The sequence below is a fragment of the Zootoca vivipara genome, chromosome 16, assembly GCF_965207765.1.
Source record: "Zootoca vivipara chromosome 16, rZooViv2.hap1.1, whole genome shotgun sequence".
Classification (NCBI taxonomy): domain Eukaryota; kingdom Metazoa; phylum Chordata; class Lepidosauria; order Squamata; family Lacertidae; genus Zootoca; species Zootoca vivipara.
This window is the reverse complement of record NC_142599.1, coordinates 14,776,643-14,799,333: the sequence shown is the minus strand read 5'-3', so window position 1 is coordinate 14,799,333 and position 22,691 is coordinate 14,776,643. Positions and strand designations below refer to the sequence as shown.

At 44.8% G+C, this 22,691-nt stretch overlaps 2 protein-coding genes across 4 annotated transcripts in view; both read left to right on the top strand.

Annotated features, from left to right (window-relative positions):
* LOC118075809 (immunoglobulin lambda-1 light chain-like) overlaps nt 1-22,691 on the top strand; it is a 380,578-nt gene that overhangs the window by 165,388 nt on the left and 192,499 nt on the right. The window lies entirely within an intron of this gene.
* LOC118078681 (immunoglobulin lambda-1 light chain) overlaps nt 18,537-22,691 on the top strand; it is a 187,655-nt gene continuing 183,500 nt past the window's right edge. For 2 of the 3 annotated variants that reach the window (XM_088659126.1, XM_088659124.1), the window contains exons 1-2: nt 21,369-21,458; nt 21,650-21,949. In XM_088659126.1, coding sequence (XP_088515252.1) covers nt 21,413-21,458; nt 21,650-21,949 — 346 coding nt within the window. In that variant the 5' untranslated portion in view covers nt 21,369-21,412. Of the gene's footprint in view, nt 18,696-18,841; nt 19,136-21,368; nt 21,459-21,649; nt 21,950-22,691 lie in introns of those variants that run through there. The other variant, XM_088659110.1, reaches the window with a different exon arrangement.

The window sequence follows — 22,691 nt, the reverse complement described above, 5'->3', positions numbered from 1 at the left end:
TTATTTTAGAGGCATCCTGCTTATTCTGCTGACTGGGGGTCCAGGACACCTGCCCCATAGTCCTGTCCCAATGACATTCCCCCTCTTCCCTTTATCTTGATTGGAGTAAGTACCATCCCTCAGCACTTTTACGCAAATATGTCCTTTGATCGTTGCCTTCACTCAGACAGATAAATAAGCTTTTGCAGAACCAAATGATCATCAAATGAATTTGCATAAAGGACAGATGAAATGTACTCGGAGTCGAGAGTGAATTTCATGCTCTTTATTCAGCTCATAGTCATCAAGGAGAAGAGGAGAAGAAGAATGGCTCTTTTCCCAAAACCATCTGCTTATATACATTATTTACACAATGGGCCTTGCGTGATTGGCTACTTCAGGGCTACACCTGTGGGCCAATTATATTGTGGATTGACTTCTGCCTGCAGCCTGATTGGCTGCTCCTACAGGCCAATCCGGTAGCAGATTCACTTCTGCCAGCCGCCTGATTGGCTGCTCCAGCAGGCCAATCAGGTTGCGGATTCACTTCCACCTGGAGTTGGATTGGGTAGCTCCCGCTGATTCTGAATCCTATTGTTCTAGGATTCAGCTCAGTACATAACAACAGAGTTGGTATTTCTAGGGGGAATTCAGAAAGGAGGAAGAAGATCCCCTCTAGATCTCTTTCTGAAGGGAAGTCCTTTACAGAGCTCACCATGGCCTGGACTCTGTTTCTCCTGGCCCTTCTCAATGACTGTTCAGGTAAGGATGTGGGGGGTATAGATTTAAGTGGACCTAAGAGAGTACATATGTGTTTATCATGGGTTGAGAAATATGATAGTATTTAACACCAGTCAGATTAAATCAAATAAACAAGGAATATTCAGTGCTATGTTGGAGGGGCTGCCAGGAAACAGGGAATTATGTTCACATGTGGTGGGAGTGTAAATATGTAAAGAAGAAGAAGAAGAAGAAGAAGAAGAAGAAGAAGAAGAAGAAGAGGAAGAGGAAGAAGGTGGCAGAGGGTGTTTAAGGAGATAACAGAAATCACTGGGTTAAAGCTGAGACAAAAGTCCAGAGGCAGCATTATTATCAATTTACAATGGGGTGGAAGGTTACAGGCTATGAAGGACTTGCTCACAAATTTATGACAGCTGCACAAATTATTATAGCCAGGAAGTGGAAGGGGCAAGCAGAATATAAAATGGTAGAATGGTATAAAGAGGTGTGGGAGATACAGGCCCGGCTTTACGTAGACCCCCGGTGGCGCAGTGCACCATGTGTGTGTGGGGGGCTGGTAAGCTGGGCGCCGGCCTGGCAAGGAGGGTGCCGCGCGGCAAAGCCGCGCGGAAACCAATTGTACCCTGCGAGGGCGGGGAGGGCGGCGGAGCGATCTCCGCCCCTCAGCACCAGGGTGCGCGATCTGCTCAAGACGGCCCTGGGGAGATAGCTATTAAAGATAAATTAATATGTGCCATTAAGGTAAGGTGGGGAATATGCAGCCAACATGATTTTGAGGAGCTATGGAGGGTGTTTGTGGAATTTGTACTGTTAAAACGGAAAGGGGTCAAACCATCGCAAGAGTTGTTGAAATTTTGGGAGGCTGGATAGTTACAATGGAATGGTCTCAGGGGTGGGGTGCACATTTTTATTCTTATTTATTTATGATTATTACTTTGTCAAAATAAAAATAAAAAGAATGTATAAAATTTAAATAAAAGAATGGGGGAGGGGGAGAAATATTATTTTATCACAGGAAGAAAGAAAAGAAAAGAAAGCTTTGGTGAAACTGAAGGAAACAAGACACCAAGGGTCCTTTTCTCTTTCCATAGGTATCATTTCACAGCCAACTTTGACTCAGGCGCCGTCCCAGTCTGTGTTCCTGGGCCAAACAGCTACACTCTCCTGCTCTAAAAGTAGTGGGAGGTGGAACCCATTTTACTGGTATCAAAAGAAACCCGGACAGCCTCCTCGTTTTGTGATCTACAGCGACAGTCCAAGGGGAAGAGGGATCTCAGAGTGATTCACGGGCTCTTCCTCTGGGAACAATGGCTATCTAACCATCTCTAACTTCCAGGCTGAAGATGATGCAGTTTATTTCTGTTGTGCCTGGGAGTTCAACATTGACATGTACCACGGTGGTACAATTTGACGGGGAACCGAGACAAAAACCTCCCCTCTTCCTGCTTAGGCAGAGGAAACCAGAATCACTGAAGAGAATAACTGGTCATGGGTGACTTTTGTTTTTGGCAAGAAAGTTAAGCAGGTGGATTCGGTTAGAGAAAGGATCGTCCCTTAAATATCTGACACACCTGACTGAGAAACAAGGGCCCACAAATTTTGTCTGACCTTCCTAATGTTAGAAGAATTCTAAGGTCTCAAATGTTCATAAATCTACAAGACAAACACATACATAAGTACAGTGGTACCTCGACTTACGAACAACCAAATTTTTCGACTTACAAATGGGGTAAATGGCTGCACGCCTACGAATTTCTCGACATCCGAATGGAAACCACGGCGGTTTTAGATAGGGTTTTTTCGACTCACGAATTTTTAGATGGGGTTGCTTTGACTTACGGATTTTTCCGTTTCCCATGCATTCCTAAGGGAAATCGCGTTTCCAATGGCGCTTTTTGACTTACGAATTTTTCGACCTACGAAGGTGCCTTCGGAACGGATTAAATTCATAACTCTAGGCACCACTGTATATAAACCACATGTCTGAAATAGTACAGGAGAGCAATCCTGAAGCCATGCTGACTCTTCCGAATTGACCTCAAACATTTCTCTGCAAGGAGGAAGGAAATGGGAAAAGCTTGGACTGGAGGGGCTTACACCTCCCTTTTCGAATACAGTCTGGCAAGTATCTGTTAAGCTGAGCAAACTATCAATATCTGTAAGAGATTCAAGAACTAAAGTATTTATCATCTCAAAGGAATGGCCAAGCTACCCAGAAAATGCAATCAAGCAAGGCATTATCAGGTATCCTGGCAGACAGGAGAGAAGCAACACTCTCAAATTACTACTGGAGACCGCCTCCTTCTGTGATGTATGTATGATGTTATTGGGGGTGGTCTTGGGCTACAGGGTGGGCAATTTCAAAAGTCTATATATGGGCTTGTGCATCATTGTTCGGGGTTCTCCTCCCTCCTGTATGTGGTGCGTGGGGACCCTGTTGCAACAGTTCCTTGAATAAAGATCAGGCTTGCTAGCCCATTTGCTTCTCAATATACCCCGGTTGGCCTCTGTTATTTTCTCCTACCAATAGGGAACCCACTTAAGGACTATATACGGGCTCTGAAATACCCCATAAAGGAAAGGGGAGCAGTTTTCTTAGAACACTACTGAAGGCAAAACAGGAGTTCGAGTCCCCCTCCCCTACCAAGCCCACCCTTGCTGTTTTTCCTTAAGCAAAAGGCTTTGTTTGTGAATTGTGATCTGGGGAAACTTGAATTCTAGGGTGCCTCTGCCCTGGAGAGAGGCCATAGCTTAGTGGTAGAACACCTGCTTTGCTTGCAGAAGGTTCCAGGTTCAGTTTCTGAGATTCTTCAGGGATGCGTGGGAAAGACCCCTATCTAAAACCCTAGTGTGTAATGTAGAGCAAGGCCCTGACTCACCAACTCCTATGGTCCTGAAGGTGCTATGTGTCCCTTTAGGAAGCAAAGTCCTATTCTGCTTGCCTTCATCTGGCTCTCTCCGAAAGGACGTAAAATGTTGGTCCTCGCAGCTTCTGTGCGAGCTGCTCTTCTACATTTAGCCTGTAGGGGGAGAAGTTGCACCAGTTTTCACGTATTTGATGAAATTCTGCTTTCATAGAGACTGTGCACCGTCACACAATGCATATGTTCAGTACAGTGGACCCTCTGGTTACGTTACCTTCGCGTAACGTAACTTTTGGGTTGCGAACGCAGCAAACCCGCAAGTGTATATTTTCGGAATTCGCCACGCGTGCATGCGCAGAAGCGCTCTATCATGCTGCATGCGTGCACAGAAGCGGCGCCTCTTCTTATGAAATTTTTGGGGTGCGCACGGACCCCTGGGACGAATAAAATTCATATCCGGAGTGTCCACTGTACATATATTTAGGGAAGCTTTTAATCTTTAAGAAATTAGTGTATTTTAATATATCTGTTGGAAGCTGCCCAGAGTGGCTGGGGAAACCCAGCCAGATGGGCCGGGTATAAATAATAAATTATTATTATTATTATATTATTATATATTTGTAAGGTCCCCACCCTTGGTTTCTCCTACACATTCATATATAAAGACCAAACAAGCAGTCAGCTCTAAGTGTTTACCTGATAGAGTCAATGCAACCTTATTTCATTGTAACAACAATGTATTATTTATACCCCACCCATCTCTCTGGGTTTCCCCAGCCACTCTGGCCAGCTCCCAACAAAAATTAAAAGCACAATAAAACATCAAACATTAAAAACCTACCTAAACAGGGCTGCCTTCAGATGTCTTCCAAAACTCAGGTAGTTGTTTATTTCCTTGACATCTGATGGGAGGGTGTTCCACAGGGTGGGTGCCAGTACCAAGAAGGCCCTCTGCCTGCTTCCCTGTAGCTTCACTTCTTGTAGGGAGGGAACTGCCAGAAGGCCCTTGGCGCTAGATCTCAGTGTCCGGGCTGAACGATGGGGTGGAGACGCTCCTTCAGGTATACTGGGCTGAGGACGTTTAGGGCTTTAAAGGTCAGCACTACCGTAGCACTTTGAATTGTGTGTGGCAATATACTGGGAATGAAAATCTTTTAGGACTGGTGTTATATGGTCTCTGTCACCAGTCTAGCTGCCTCATTCTGGATTAGGTGTTGTTTCTGAGTCCCCTTCAAAGGTAGCTCTTTAGGGGCCTTTCAGCCTGTGTTTCCTTTGGGTGTCATTTAATCACCTATCAGCAAATTCTGCTTCTGCAATTAAAATTGGGGGCTTCTGCTACAAAGCTGCTTCCAACTCCCAACCCCAACCCAAACTAGTTTTTTTTAATGAAAGGGAAGTGATGGGGAAATACACTAGAAAGTATAGGGTAACCTATGCTAGACACAACATCATCTGCATAGCTGCCAAGTACCCCGTTATCCCCGGGAAACCCCTGTTTTTTATACCGTTTCCCGGCGGTCCCCTGTATCTCTTCGTCTCCCGTTTCCCCCCCTTATATTCTCCTGTCGGCTGCCATTCCCCCCCCCCCTGCTTTGCCCATCTTTGAGCACCGAAAATGGCTGGCGTCGGTGTCAAAAGTCACGTCTACGCATGTCCGGAAGTGCGTAGACACGACTTCCAGTGTCGGCGGCGCCCATTTTTGGTGCCCATAGATAGGCAGAGCGACACCGGAAGTTGCGTCTACGCACTTTCGGACATGCATAGACGCGACTTCTGGTGTTGTCGTTGGCCATTTTTGGTGCCCATAGTCTACGCAACTTCTGGTTTCACGCGCCTGCCGGTCCTGGATTCTCCAGTCCGGGACTTGGCAGGTATGATCATCTGCCTTCCTTGCAAACAAATCAGAATGAAATGCTCAATCAGTAGCCAATACAGCCTTGCAAACACAATCAGGAGGAAAGTTCAATAAATGGTAAAACTTTAATTTGAAAAACCAAATAAATATTTACTTATTTTTTAAAAATAAAGTTCAATAAACAGCAAAACCTGGTCCAGTACTGCTATTCTGCCTGCAAAGGTTTTCGTATCATTTGATACTTGTTCCATTTTTTAACAGCCTTCCACATGCAAATTGTTTCTTTCCCCACAAAGCTATCATCTTTCTTCACCCCTCTTCCCCTGATTTCTGGCACCCAGATGAATTGATTGCCATGAATTATCTTGCTCTTGCCTTATGTTCATCCCGGGCAAAACAAGAGTCATTCTCCATACTTTTTTCGGCACCTCCTTAATACAAATCATTTACCTTGCATTTAGTTTTGTTACTGCACATTTTCATTATCAGTAGAGGCATGCAGTTCTAGAAGAGCCAATGAGTACAGGAATGGATTTGCATGAATTTCCAGCACTGGGGGATTTAAGAAAGGGAAGGGGGAGGTCTCGGCCAGTTCCCTGTTAGCTCCTGGAAGCCCCACTGTTTTGGAGAATTCATCATGGCCTGGGCTCTGCTTTTCTTGGGTCTTTTCAATTGCTATTCAGGTAAGGGGGGAGTAATTTCTGCATGTGTAAGAGACAAAGCAAATATTATTTTTGATATTTTACAAAGAAATATATCACTTCTCTAATACAGGAGAGTAAAAGAATGAAGGATAATGCTGTCCCTTTTTTCAGTTTATAAAGGCGTCACTTCACAGCCACTCTCAAAGTCTGTGTCCCCAAATTAGTGGAGCGATTTCACTGGTATCAAGAGAAACCTGTACAGGCTCCTCGCTTTGTGCTCTATGAGACCAGCGATATTTTGGTCCATTTATCATGGACCAAAAGAAGAAGAAGAAGCAAAAGCTGACTTCTATGATATTAGAAAATGCAGAAAATGATTCATGGGTTTATCTTTTTTCTTCCTTCTTGCAAAGGTGTCCTTTCACAGCAAACGTTGACTCAGCCTGCCTCACAATCGATGTCCTTGGGGCAAAGCGTTAAATTCTCCTGCTCGAAAAGTAGTGGTGGAAGCTGGAGCAACTTTTATTGGTATCAACAGAAACCTGGACAGGCTCCTCGCTTTGTGCTCTATCACATCAGCGACAGGGGAGAAGGGATTCCAGATTGGTTCACTGGTTCTGTCTCTGGGAACACTGGCTATTTAACCATCTCCAACACCCAGGCTGAAGATGAGGCCGTTTATTATTGTTGTGCCTGGGAGCGCACTGGCAGTGATAAGTTCCACGGTGGTACAATCTAATGGGGAACTGAGACAAAAACCTATGCGCTTCTTCCCTTCCCCAGAGTGAAGAATCATTGCAGGGCATCATTGCAGGGCAACTCCATTTCCATTGTGCCCTCCATTTCCTTTTGAAATGGAGGGAAAGAGGACACACCATCCTGGTAATGGAAAAACAAACAAAAACCTTTCTGGAATATTTGAGGGGGTAGCCCCCACTGAGTTGATGGGCGTTGCCATTCATATGGTCTTGTGATCGATTATGTCAGTTGGCTTACCTGCCCTTTCCTCGACCCCATTCTATTCATGTTGGCTCCTCTGTGCTATATGGCTTTATGTATGATTGTTGCAAACCACATATTTTGTTAAGAATATATATATTTGGGACCCGGGTGGCGCTGTGGGTTAAACCACTGAGCCTAGGGCTTGCCGATCAGAAGGTCGGCAGTACGAATCCCCACGACGGGGTGAGCTCCCGTTGCTCGGTCCCAGCTCCTGCCAACCTAGCAGTTCGAAAGCACGTCAAAGTGCAAGTAGATAAATAGGAACCGCTACAGCGGGAAGGTAAACGGTGTTTCCGTGCGCTGCTCTGGTTTGCCAGAAGCGGCTTTGTCAAGCTGGCCACATGACCTGGAAGCTGTACGCCGGCTCCCTTGGCCAATAACGTGAGATGAGCGCCGCAACCCCAGAGTCGGTCACGACTGGACCTAATGGTCAGGGGTACCTTGACCAAAAAAAGGGGGGAGAATATATATATTTAAAAACAAACAAACAAACAAACAAACAAATAAAATGGTATGGCCATCCAGCCAGCAAGGAGTCCCACACAATCTACATACAGTGGTACCTTGGTTATTGAACATAATGCGTTCCGGGAGTCCGTTTGACTCCCGAAACCCTTCAAAATCCAAGGCGCGTCTTCTGATTGGCTGCAGGAGCTTCGTGCACTCAAGTGGAAGCCGTGTCGGATGTTCGGCTTCCGAAAAACGTTCACAAACTGGAACCTTACTTCCGGGTTTGCAGCGTCCGGGCGCCGATTTGTTCGGGAGCCAAGCCGTTTGAGTACCAAGGTACCACTGTACTACAGTTGCGAGGGGAATTTCCTGAAAAATCTCAGTGTTGCGTTTATCTGCAAAGATGGTTTTCTAATGGCCATTTTACTCTTTCATCTCAACATGAAACGACGCTCACCCCTCCAGTTTAGCTAAAATATCAAAAATAAAATTGATGTGTAAAAATGATGCATGAGACACTGCACTACCTTTGTAACACAAGAAAATCCTTAATAAAAATAATTATTAAAAAAATAAAAATAAATAAATTGTTATATACATTGTTGTATGTGTAAATGTATACAAAATATCTCTATCAGGTTTCCAAAAGTAATTAGCATCTAAACTGATACATGCGATACAGCATAGCTGTATCAAACTGAGTATGAACTATGTAGAAGAATAAACAGATCCACACATTTACAATATATACATGTGTGTGTTCACTGCCAATAAACTATGATCCTTCCGCAACAATACAAAGCAGGACCTCCAGTGAATGTTGTTTTCAAGCACAACAACTTCACACAACCAAAGTTGGACACACCCTTTCTCCCTGGTGGGGAAAACAAGGGGGGATGTGAATGCATAAGATTGACTAGATCTCAGTATTTTGCTTTGAAATGTGATGCAGGTGTTTTGTGGCGTCTGCTATTCTGCCTTTAACCTCCAGGGGGCAATGTTGGGCCGCCTACCCGTTTTTTAAAAATAATAATAGTGAATTATATTACAAAACGGAACATTGTTACAAAAACTGAATTGTTGGGGTGAAGTGAAGCATTAGAATGTTTTTTTCTTATGCCTGACTACTCGCTTAGGAGACATTTGCATGAGAAGCAGTGCTGATAAGCCACTTCCCCCCTGTAATCACAGTTTGCAGTGGAGAGAAGTTTCCATTGCATCCTGGACAAAGCTTCAAAGTTTGGGAGCTGATTTTATTTCTAAATTCCTACCTTTGTTGTGAGTCCCTGAATCTGAGAAAGAAGGGTGGTGAGTTGGCTTCTTTCCATAAGGAGTGTTTAAATAGGTTTTCTGGGATGCAGGTGGTGCTGTGGGTTAAACCACAGAGCCCGGGGCTTGCCGATCAGAAGGTCGGCGGTTCGAATCCCCGTGACAGGGTGAGCTCCCGTTGCTTGGTCCCAGCTCCTGCCAACCTAGCAGTTCGAAAGCACATCAAAGTGCAAGTAGATAAATAGGTACTGCTACAGCGGGAAGGTAAACGGCATTTCTGTGTGCTGCTCTGGTTCACCCGAAACGGCTTTGTCATGCTGGCCACATGACCTGGAAGCTGTACGCCAGCTCCCTCGGCCAGTAAAGCGAGATGAGTGCCGCAACCCCAGAGTCGGTCACGACTGGACCTAATAGTCAGGGGTCCCTTTACCTTTACCTTTAAATAGGTTTGCAATTTTTTAAATTCTATTGAGACTATAATGGCCAGTTGTTTCTGCCCAACATTGTATCATTCACTTTGTTCAGAACTGAGAAAAAGCCCTTTCTTTATGGGAATCTGCCTTATAGCAGCTCCAACTATTTCTCCATTCAAGGCAATTCCATAGCTGCCAAGTTATCCCTTATTTTAAGGGATTTCCCCTTATGCTGAATAGGCTTCCTCGCGAGAAAAGGGAAAACTTGGCAGCTATGCAATTCCAGCTTGCCATTGTTTTCAGGTGAGATTCAGTCACGTACCAGCAAATTGAAGCTGCACAATTCAGGTTGATTTCGAGGAAGCCAGCTCCTACTCAAAATTCGACTTTGCCCAGAAGGAAATTGATAGGGGAATGCACTAGAATATATAGGGCAACATTTGCTGGACACGCCAACTAACCTCATCACAAACATCAAAACCAAGGTTTAATGACATTTTAATCCAGTATTGTTATTCTGACTGCAGAGTCTCAGGTGCAAATCTTTGAAGTCTCTCAGCCTCACTCACCTCACAGAGTGTTTGTTGTGGGGGAGGAAGGGGAAAAGGAGATTGTTAGCCGCTTTGAGACTCCTTAGGGTAGTGATAAAGCGGGATATCAAATCCAAACTTCTTCTTTGTTGTCATGTGCTGCTTGATTTTTAAAAAAAATAAATTTGAGATGCAGGGGTGGCATCCTCAGCATCCACACATCACCCCTCATCCCTTGAACTACAGTCCCAACCATGCTTCCTTGTGGTAAATTGACCTAGTGTCGCCTCAAGTTCACAAGACAAGAACCTTCCTCAATTTGAAAAGCAGACGTCTCCTTTATCCAAATCAGTGCCATTGTGTTTTGCTTATTGCATCATTTATTCCAGACAAGGCTTTCTAACAGAGCCAGTGAGCACCGCCTGGATTTGCATGAAAGGATCCTTCCCCAGCTCCAGGAAGTTTTAACAAAGGAAAGACTCAGGACCCCAACAGTTGCCTGTTAACCTTCAGAAAGTCACCTTGCTTTAGAGAGCTCACCATGGCCTGGACTCTGTTTTTCCTGGCTCTTCTGAGTTACTGTTTAGGTAAACATAAAAAGAAGTAATCTTAAGTTGGCCTAAATGAGGGTGGGGGGTGGGAAGCATATCTGTAATGTTTATTTATGTAGTGCCTTAAAGTTCAGGTGATATTTGAGAACAGAAAGGATTAAGAATCATACATTTCTTTTTCTCTTTTTTTACGAAGGTGTCGTTTCACAGCCAGCATTGACTCAGCCAGGATCCCAGTCTGTGTCCCTGGGTCAAACTGCGACCCTCTCCTGCTCTAAGAATAAGGGGAGCTGGCAGACCTTTGGCTGGTGTCAACAGAAACCTGGCCAGGCTCCTAGTTTTCTGTGGTATGGCCCCAGCACCAGGGGAGACGGGGTCCCAGATCGGTTCACCGCTTCTCCCTCTGAGGATACCGGCTATCTAACCATATCCAACATCCAAGCTGAAGACGAGGCAGTTTATCACTGTTTTGCATGGGAAGGCACCGGTAGTGCGAAGTTCCACTGTGGTACCATCTGATGGGGAACTAAGACAAAAAGCTTCTCTCGCCTTCCCCATAAAGCAAAGAAACCAGAATTAGGCAAGAGCTGAGTTTGCTCCAAATGAACTTCATTTCTTTTTGGCAAGAATATCAAGTTACAGTGGTACCTCGCTAGACGAATGCCTCACAAGACGAAAAACTCGCAAGACGAAAGCTTTTTGAGATTTCAATGGAGACTCGCAAGACGAAGTTTCCTATGGCGCGCTTCTCAAGATGAAGGAAAATATCTAGAACAACATAAAATACCTGACATAAGAGAGGAGAAACTACAAAAATTAAACAACCCAATATTGGAAACTGAAATAATGAGAGCAATACAGAAATTAAAAACAGGTAAATCACTGGGCCCCGATGGTCTACCATCAGAATATTACAAAAAACTGGCAGAAATATTGATAACACCGCTCAAGGAAATTATGAATAAAATCTTAGAAAGTGGCACCATGCCTGACTCTTGGTCAGAGGCGTATATTACTCTTATCCCCAAGCAAGGAGGAGATTTGGAACTGATGTCAAACTTCAGACCAATCTCGCTTCTTAACTGCGATTACAAAATTTTTGCAAATATACTTGCCAACAGATTAAAGGAGGCCTTACAGGAGGTTATACACCCAGATCAAGCAGGGTTCCTTCCAGGAAGATTAATAACAGACAACACAAGAAACATCGTGGACATAATAGAATTTCTGGAAGTTAACAACGAAAGAGAAGCAGCATTATTACTCCTGGATGCAGAAAAGGCATTTGATAATGTCTCGTGGCAGTACATAAAGAAACAACTAGAAATAATGAACATCGGGGAAAAGTTTAGAAAGGGAATAGGAGCCATATATAGTAAACAATCAGCGAGATTACTGGTTAATGGTAATGTGACAGAGAAAATCAAAATTGGTAAAGGAACAAGGCAGGGCTGTCCAGTATCACCCTTACTCTTTATTCTAGCGTTAGAGCCCCTTCTACAGGAAATTAGAAATAAAGAAACTATAAAAGGAATAAGAGTCGGGGAAAGGGTGTACAAGCTAAAAGCGTTTGCCGACGACCTGATCGTAACAACTCAGGACCCCCAACAGAGTATACCAGCGGTGATGGAAACAGTTGTAAATTTTGGAAAACTAATGGGAATGAAAATAAATCTTCAAAAAACAAAAATGATAACCAAAAACTTAAGACAGGAAGAGAAAAAGAAACTACAGGAAAAAACAGGATTAGAAATAACAAACAAAGGAAAATATCTAGGAATTTGGATATAAAATAATAACTTAAATTTATATGAAGACAATTATAACCGAATATGGAAGGAGATAAAAAGAAATATGGAAATGTGGAACAAACTGCACTTATCGCTATGGGGGAGAATATCGGCAGTTAAGATGAACATCTTGCCAAAAATGATGTTCTTATTTTAAGCCATCCCAATATTAGGAGGATCTAAATGCTTCAAAGAGTGGAAAAGGGAGATAGCAAGATTTGTGTGGAATGGCAAGAAAGAACAGATATTTTAGATCTTGAAGGTCACGATGCGAGGTTTGGATGGCACTCCTATCTAATATACGGGAAAATCAAAGCACACAGGGTTTTTGTAAATCATATAGTAAGGAAATCTTTGTTTAATATTTGGACCAAATACAAAGGAATATTAGAACCAAAAATTCCACTCTGGACATCACCGCTAGAAGCAATAGCGGTGAAAAGAAGAAATATGAGAAATGATTGGCCAACATATAGAGATGTATTAGAAATCAAAGAAGGAAAATTAGTGTTGAAAGAGCACGAGGAAATCAAAAAATATTTAATGGATTGGTTTCAATATTTTCAATTAAATCAAAAATTTAAAATGGACATAAAGGAAGGATTGGCAACTGAAACGTCAAAATTTGAAACAAATTTAATCAGGATTAAAAAGAAGAATATTTCCTTGGTATATGATTACCTCCTGGAGTGGGAAACAAAGGAGGAGCAGACTAAAGCTGTGATGATTAAGTGGGCCCAAGACATCGGCCACAACATACAAATAGAACAATGGGAGAAAATGTGGGCTGATAATATGAAATTCACAGCATGCTATAGTCTGCAGGAGAACAATATGAAAGTATTCTATAGGTGGCACTTTACTCCCAAAAAACTTGCAAAAATGTATGGAGGACCAAGTCCCCAATGCTGGCGTTGTAAAAAAGAAATTGGAACATATTACCACATGTGGTGGACCTGCCAGGAAATTAAAAGATATTGGAATAATATATATGAAGAAATCAAAAAACTATTTAAACAACCAATAAAAAAAAGGCCGGAAATATTCTTATTAAACATACTACCACCAGAAACTCCAAAAGAAACAAAATTCTTACTGCTGTATGCATTAACTGCGGCCAGGGTACTAGTGGCAAGAAAGTGGAAGAGTGAGATCCTACCCACTGTATTGGAATGGCAAACACTCATGCTAGAATACGTACAACTGGCTAAACGTACTGACTCAGTAAGAGAATCATCAACACAAAAAGTATCCAAAGAGTGGAACGTCTACAAAAAATATCTAAAAGTGTATTATCCTAATAATTCCGTATTGGCAGATATAGAATAACGTTTGTGATATTAAAATGAGATTAAGGAAAAATAGAGAAGAAAGGAAGAAAACTATAACGAAGACCCGAGGAAACAAAGAATTTGAAATTGTAACATTGGAAGGACGGGAAGTGTCTAAGAGGGAAGAAATAGGATGTAACATAAAGATGGTATACGGTTCACATTGCGAAGAAGAATTTATTTTGAATTATGCATTTAGTTTTTTTGTACTTATCTTTTTTGTATGAGATACGATGAGGAGAAAATTATCGTTGTATTTATATCATGCATATGTTCTACTTTGTATTATTTTAAACAATAAAGTCTTACATTAAAAAAAAAAGATGAATTTTTTTCGTCCCATAGGGTGCCTCGCAAGACAAATATTTTTCCCCCCGGCTTGTGAGGCAGGCACCCTATGGAAAACCGCACTTCAATGCGTTCCTATGGGAGCCGCTTCACAAAACGATTTTTATGCTATATGAAGCGACTCGCGGAACGAATTAAATTCGTCTTGCGAGGCACCACTGTATTTAAATAGATGGATGCTTTTAGACAAATGACCTCACATACAATATCTGACACATCCCACCATTAAGCAGAGGCAGGGCCGTCTTACCCATAGGCGCTAGGGGTGAGGGGCACCCGGGCACCAGGCTCTCAGGGGCTCCATGGTGAAAGTCCGGGGCCTGAGAGTTGAGTCCGGGGAAGAGCCCACCCACCGGTTGGAGCGCCGCAGTGGGCTCTTCTGCTGCGGGCCGCTCTGTGCCACGAGTTCAGGGGCGACTGAGCGAGCGAGATGCTGAGGCAGCCGGCCGACCAGCTCTGCCCTCCTGCGCACCTGGGACTCGGCAACCTGAAGCGGGGGATGCTGGGCAGATCTTTGCACCCCGGAGACACATATGCTTAAGACAGCCCTGAGCAGAGGTCCACAATTTTGGGATGACCTTGTCAAAACTGTAATTACCGTGTTTCCCCCTTTTTAAGACACCATCTTATTCTTTTTTTTACTCAAAAAAACACACGGTGTCTTATTTTCAGGGAATGTCTTGTACCTTAAGGCCTCCTCGGAGGGGCCAGGCAGCTGGCTGGGGTGCTGCTGGGCGCTCTGTGCGGCGCTGCAGCAGCAGCTGGTTCCAGGCATCAAGGCAGCAGGCCGCTGGCTCAGTGCTTCGTCCGGCGCTGCGGAGCGCTCCTCTCTGCAGCTGCCGGTTCCGGTCCGGTGGCAGGGCGGCAGGCAAAAAAAACCCAAAACCAAAGAGGCCAGGCCGCTGCGCTCTGCCCAGCGCTGCAGGGCGCTCCGAGCGCTTGGCGCTGCGGAGCGCTCCTCTTTGCAGCTGCCGGTTCCGGTGGCGGGGCGGCAGGCAAAAAAGAAAAAAAAAAGGCCAGGCCGCTGCGCTCCGCCTGGCGCTGCGGAGCGCTCCGCTCTGCAGCTGCCAGTTCCGGTAGCGGGGCGGCAGGCCGCCTCGGGCAGGCAAAAAAAGAGAGGCCAGGTTGCTGGCTCGGGCGCGCGGAGCACCCCGAGCCTCTGAGAGCCAGCAGGACGAGGAGGAGGCTTGCCGGGTCGTCGCCCAGCAGCGCGCGCGGAGCGCCCCGAGCCTCTGGGATTGTTGTTGCTGCTGCTGGCTGCCGGAGGCTCGGGGCGCTCCGCGCGCGCTGCTGGGCGACGACCCGGCAAGCCTCCTCCTCATCCTGCTGACTCTCAGAGGCTCGGGGTGCTCCGCACGCACTGCTGGATGCCGACCTGGCAAGCCGCCTCCTGCTCTTGCCGGCTCCCAGAGGCTCGGGGCACTGCACCATGCCTCAGCCCCCACAGCACTGAGCGCGCCTCCTTCGCCTCCTCTTCCCCAGCCTGCGCTCGAGGCCATGGTGCGTGCAGCCGCCTGCTGCCCAGACTTTTTGTTCTCCGCTCCTCCGTCTCGCCCACCTTGAGCCTCACATTGTTCGCCTCTTCGCCCGCAACTCCCTCCCGAGACATGGAAAGCTGCTTCGCGCGGCAGCATCTGCTGAAAAGCAGTCGACTCTCGCCTCCCCCCCCCTCAGGAGTCCAGCGCAAGGTCCGGCACTGAGCTCTGCCTGCGGGGCCCCGAGGATCCGCGCACACCCTTGCCTCCCCCTCGACGCCCCTGCTCGGCGGCAGCCCACGCCGCTTGCCGGACACCCCTCTTCGCTGTGACTTCTTTCTCTGCTTTACTTCTTATTTCTATACTCTTGCCGCGGCCAGCGTGCTGGGTCCCGCTGGCTGGCTGGGGCACTCAGCGGTCTTGCTCCTCGGAGGTATGGCTTATTTTCGGGGTATGGCTTATATTTCCTAAACGCTTAAAATCCTGCTATGGCTTATATAATGACTACGTCTTAAAATAGGGGAAACACGGTACAAGCCCCCTGGCCTGTCAAACCAGTTCTTATGTGTGATTTATTCAGTCATCACAGTAAAGACAAAGAATTCCGGTCATTCCTCCATAATGGAGTTGCTCGCACTGAGCTACTCCTCCTCCCCCCTCTAGCAACAACACCTGTTCCTACGGCATCTGTCCTTGGACAATTGTCTCTGTGCTCTTTGTTCTTGCACCCTTAGTGAACGCCGCATTTTGGGAGAAGGGGGGGGGTCTGTTATGCTGTCCAGTGACATGTCAGCTAGCTGCTCTGCCTTCCCTCCCCCTTCTCCTAACTCTGCATAGCTCTGCTGTTTGCCTATCTCTGAGCTCTTATCTCCCTCCAAGCCCTGCTGTAAATCAGGACTGCTGTCCTTCTCTCTGGAAGCTACAGGAGAAGGGGGAGGGGAGACCCCCCACCACTCCTCCTCCTCTTCAGTCCAGTCCCTGACACCACCATTTGAATGAGGTTTTGCAGTTCATGCAAATACAACATTCACAAGCTATCAGATACAAAATGGTCAACCTGAAAATGTTTCAAGGAGGGTGCTGCAGAAAAAACTGGGCTCCTGGAAATTCTTTGCTCAACTTCACTTCCGGCGATGTGAATTTACATTTCCACCTGACGTAGACCGCTGCAGAACTTGCACGTCTGAATTCAGCTCTGATTAATGAGTGGGGCTTTGTCCTCTCCCCACCCCAAGCACATTTTCTCAAATCTTGTAGGTAAAATGTTGGTTGTCTACTTTTGGCCTGAAAGATGGACAAACTTCCCCATATCTCATAGAATTTAACAGAAAACCCGCACACCACCTGCACCTGTGAAGCAAATGAAGCAGGACATGCTCAGGAAGGACGTATCTGCTCATGTTTCCACCGCCAACTGCCCCGTCTTCCCTACTCATTCATGCACAGAAATCAAACCATAACTTCTATGTGCACACAACAGAAGCCAGTGCAACCTCACTCTCATCCAGTTAACCCACCATTCAAGCTGCGGAAAGCTTTGTGTATTCCCACAACTGGGGGGAAAGTCCAGGCCTTTTTCTTTTGTATGTAATTTTTATTAAATTTTATGTTTTCCCATTTTAAATACTCTTTTTTACATCCTTGAAATAGCAATGACTTCCGTTCTTCTCTTTCCTTGGTTCATTTTACATATCATAAATCTATGCATATTTTTACAAAAAACTATACTATTCAGTATTCCATTTTGCATCCTTCAAAGCTTATTTACACTGTTGAATTTATCTTAATGCTGCCAGCGTTTTCAGCTGTACACGATTATTTCCCATATATCCAATAAATGTGTTCCAGTCTTCTCTAAACATATGTTCTTCTTGTTCTCTTATTCTATGTGTTTAAGTCTGCAAGTTGTGCATATTCTGTCAACTTAAGTTGCCATTCTTCTTTGGTTGGGAGTTCGCTTGTTTCCCATTTTTGGGCTAACAAAACACGGACCGCAGTAATGGCTTACATACAGTAAATAACCTTTTTTGACACCTGGGAATTTCAGTCTGAATTATCCCCAACAGAAAGGACTCTGGGTTGTTGTTTTTTTTTGGGGGGGGGAGTACTTTTAAACATTTTTTTCAATTCATTTTGGATCATTTCCCAATACTATTTTTCCCTTTTACAAGACCACCACATATGAAGGAACTTCCCCTTTACCTCTTTGCATCTCTGTGTCCAGGCCTTTCTATATGATCCTTCAGGGTATCTACAGATAATGACTTTCTTAAGACACACCCCTCTCCCCAGGCCACATCACTCATCACCTCTGCTATGTGGCCTCCATGGGTGTTTACGGCCATCTGGATTGTGTCTTTGAATTCTTACAAGAAGGAGGAGTCTCAAAGCGGCTAACATTCTCCTTTCCCTTCCTCCCCCACAACAAACACTCTGTCAGGTGGCCGGGGCTGAGAGACTTCAGAGAAGTGTGACTAGCCCAAGGTCACCCAGCAGCTGCATGTGGAGGAGTGGAGATGCGAATCCGGTTCACCAGATTACGTGTCTACCGCTCTTAACCACTACACCACACTGGCTCACACTTCTAGATTGTCAGAATTGCCAAGAGAGGGGTGTGAGAGCATAGAAACCAGCCTATGCTACAAAGGTAACATCATCAGATGTTGCTCCACCCACTTTCACCTCAGCCAGCCCCCCCCCATTATCCAGAAAATGATCCAGATGGGCTCTCTCTGAACTATGTCCACCACCCAGAGTACTGAAAAAAAATCACCTGTGGACTTAATGGACTAGGCAGTGGGTTTTGCTTCACTTCAAAACTGGTACATTTAGGGAACTTCCTGCTCATTCTACTGTGTTGAACCCTGGGCATCATCTGCCCTTAAGGCATATAGAGTTGTACCTCAGAAGTCAAACAGAATCCATTCCAGAAGCCCGTTTGACTTCTGAAACATTTGACTTCCAAAGCACAGCTTCTGATTGGCTGCAAGAAGCTCCTGCAGCCAATCGGAAGCCATGGAAGCCCCATCAAACATTTGGCTTCCAAAAGAACGTTCAAAAACAGGAACACTCACTTCTGGTTTTCGATCATTCAGGCGCCAGAACATTCGACTCCCAAGATGTTTGGGAGCTGAGGTATGGCTGTACTTGGTAACACTATGACCCCCTAATTTTTATCTTGGCCAGAGTAAGGACTGCCCTCAACATCATTATGCAAATTTCTCCTGTGATCATTGGCTTTTCACAGAGGGAAGCAAGTAGATAAAGAAACTCTTGCAGAACCAATGAGTGTACAACCAATCTGCGTGAAGGAGACAATTGGTATTTCTGGGGGATTTCAGAGAGGGGGAAGAAGATCCCAACTAGATCTTTTTCTAAAGGGAAGTCATACTCTAAAGAGTCTTACCATGGCCTGGCCTCTGCTTTTCCTGTCCCTTCTCAGCTACTGCACAGGTAAGAGCGTGGAGGACTCACATCACGTAGGGCAACATCAAAACTCTTTTACGATGCATCTACCAGAGGGAGATAAAGCTTCTGTGATATTTGAATGCATAGGAAATGTACCAAAGCCATGGTTCCTTTCTTTATCTTTATGACAGGTGTCACTTCACAACCCAGTTTGACTCAGCCTGCTTCCCAGTCGGTGTCTCTGGGCCAAACTGCTACACTCTCCTGCTCTAGAAATGGTGGTAGCAGGTGGGATGATATTCACTGGTATCAACAGAAACCTGGACAGCCTACCCGTTTTCTGTGGTATGGATCCAGCAGAAGGGGAGAAGGGGTCCCAGTTCGGTTCACCGGTTCTCGCTCTAGCTCATTAACTATCTCTAACATCGAGGCTGCAGATGAAGCAGTTTATTTCTGTTGTGACTACAAGTATGGCAGTAGGACGTTCCACAGTGATATAATCTGATGGGGAACTGAGACAAAAACCTTGTCTCTTCTTTCTTACGAGGGTAGAATCCTGGATCACTCAAGAGCATAGCTGCACACGAATGAGTTTTGCCTGTTTGCGACAAGAGCGTGCATTAAAAGTGATCAAGTTATTTAGACTAAAGAATGCTATTGGAGATATGACCGTGCATTAAATATCTGACACATGTGCCAATAAGCAATGCTATAATAATAATAACAATAACAATAATAATAATAATAATAATAATAATAATAATATTTATATGCCACCAATCAGCCACCAAAAAAAGAATTGAAAACACAATATCTATCTATCAATCAATCAATCAATCAATCAATCAAATCTTTATTATGGTCATAGACCAACATAAGTAGGGTGGGGTACAATCATTTAGAATCTGTAAAACATTTTGGAAAGCTAAAAAGTATTAAAACAGAAGATAAATTTAAAAGACTATAAGAATCGAAAGGACTCTGATGTGAGTGTTCATTAAATCTAGTTTGTGGCACAGGTCATCATCTGACGAATTTTGAGCACTGCTGTGCAGAATCTGGCAACGTTGTATGTTGTAGTACAGGGGTAGACAACCTAAGACCCTGGGGCTGGATGCGGCCCAATCACCTTCTAAATCCAGCTCGAAGACGGTCCGGGAATTTTTTGTGGGTACCCAGCACCCATACTGTGGGGCTCTGACATGGCTTTTGGTTTCTACCACATGGTGCATTGGAACCCCAACTCAACCTCTGAGGCAACATCTGAAGCCTTGCAAAGCCTCGGAAGCGACTTCTGGTAGAAACCGGAAGTCACACTGGACGTCTTGTGAGGCCTCGGACGTGACCTCTGGGGCCCTGTGAGGTCTCAGAAATGACATCCAAGGCCCTGCCAGGCCTCCAATTGCAACTTCCTACTTCTGCCTCTTTTGTGAAATACTTGCTTACAAGAAAAACCAATTCAGTTCTAATTAGTGCCTTAATTTCTTTATTTCTAAGGTGAATAATTTATTGGGAACCATTATACATATTATCTGGGTTTTCGACACAAGGAGGAGCTGTTGGTTCAGCTTCCCTTCATTTGAGAGACTTAACGACTTAAAGAGTCTCTAGATGGTCTTGCACCTGCATTGTGAAATATGAGTTCATCAACAGATGGGCGTTTAGTTTGAGTCTTACTCATGCATGGAATTCAAGTGCCTGTACACAACTTTCTCTAGCTTATCATATGCTCTGGGTTGTTGAATCATCCAGTCATCCACCCTTAATGAGATCTGATTCAAGCTGTCTCTTCTTCACTCACATTGATATTATGATCCCCACTCTTTGGAAACTTGCGTAATTTTGGATTGCATGGGACAGAGATGGGCAACGTCGAACCCGGCAAGCAAGAAGCATCATCAACATTCAGGGATATGTTCAAGCCAGGCAAAATCATTGGGGGCCACAGCACCATGTTAGTGAGCTGTGTGGCCTGAAGAGGGCATGTTCTGAGCAGGTTCTGAGAGCCAGAGAAGGAAATACCTGAAGGAGCCTCTCCACCCCCATTGTTCAGCCCAAACACTGAGGTCTTCCTCCAAGGGTCTTCAGGCGGTTCTCTCACTGCGAGAAGTGAAGTTACAGGGAACCAAGCAGAGGGCCTTCTTGACGGTGGCACCCTCCCTGTAGAATGCCCTCCCATCAGATGTCAAAGAAATAAAGAACTGCACTACTTTTAGAAGACATCTGAAGGCAACCCTGTATTGGGAAGTATTTAATGTTTGATATTTTATTATGTTTTTATGTGCACTGTAAGCCGCCCAGAATGGCTGGGGAAACCCAATCAGATGGGCGGGGTATAACAACAACAACAACAACAACAACAACAACAACAACAACAACAACAATAATTCTGGGAGTCCATATTCAGTCCCTGGGTCTACAGTTCCTCAATCATGTCCTAAACCAGGCATCCCCAAACTCGGCCCTCCAGATGTTTTGGAACTACAATTCCCATCATCCCTGACCACTGGTCCTGTTAGCTAGGGATGTTGGGAGTTGTAGTCCCAAAACATCTGGAGGGCTGAGTTTGGGGATGCTTGTCCTAAACAACATAAAGAAGCTTTCGTGTATTTCCTCATATTCTTTCTAGCAAGGCCAATGGGTATTGAGGTATTTGCATAATTGCTCATGCCTCATTTCCCAGGTAATTTAAGAGGGTGGTAGGGGGGTGCCAGCAGATTAGAGATCTGTTTGTGGGATTCACCCTCCTTTTGACGTTCACCATGGCCTGGATCCTTGTTCTCCTCACATGCCTCAGTTACTGTTCAGGTATGTTTGCGGAGATCTAATGTATTATTTTACTTGACCTCTGTTGATAATAATTTTCTGAAATTTGAGGGCACAGAAAATGATGCATGTACTAGCAAGAAAGCTATTTGTCTTCTCCAATAGTCTTTCCTAATATCTGAGAACACTGAAAATGATGCATGTGCTTTTATTTGATTTTTCTTTTTGCAAAGGTGTCACATCGCAGACAACATTGATCCAGCCTGCCTCCGAGTCTGTGTCTCCAAGTCAAACTGTCAAATTGCCCTGCTCTAGAAGTAGTGGCAGCTTGCATACTTATAGCTGGCATCAACAGAAAGGTGGACAGGCTCCTCGTTTTGTGTTCTATGCTACCGGCACCCGGGGAACCGGGATCCCTGATCGGTTCACTGCCTCCACCTCTGGGAACACTTACTATTTAACCATCTCCAATGTCCAGCCTGAAGACGAGGCGGTTTATTACTGTTGTGACTATGTGACAGGCAGTAATGTGTTCCACGGTGGTACAATCTGATGGGGAACTGATACAAAAACCTCTCTCACACACTTCCCCTATAGTTGACAAACAAGGATCGTTCATGAGCTTGCTTATACGAGAGAAAAATAGTTTATGGATTATGCCAAAATGGCTAAAATGACCGTGAGAATCAGAAATCGGGAAGACCAAAATTTTAATAAGGAATGGGGGAAATTTACGATTTGTCTTAGAAGCCATTGCAAACATTTAAGATCACCAGGAGGAAATTATTAACAGTAGGACTCACAAAGGGGAGGAGGGGACGCCAGGAGATTCTTTGGAATCTTGTTTTTATGCGGTATGTTGGATATGTGACTGTAAAGTTTTAAACTGAAAAACCAAATAAATAAATAAGTAAATAAATAAATAATGCCAGCTCCTCTCCCTAGACAGGGACAAGCTTGAAGTGGTTGGGGCAAGAGGATAGATTTGGTGGGTCAGAGATGGGGCAACTGCAGAGGTTGAGTACCTCCATCTTCTGCCCTGATGCTTGATAAAAGGAATTTCTTTCACTACTATTACAAGAGAGCCGGACCAAATCATCACTATATGTTCAATATACAGTGGTACCTCTACTTACGAATTTAATGCGTTCCGAACGCACATTTGTAAGTCGAATCCCATAGTAATGCATTGGGATAAAAAATTCATAAGTCGAAGCAACCCTATCTAAAAATTCGTAAGTAGAAAAAATCCTATCTAAACCGCATCCAAGATGG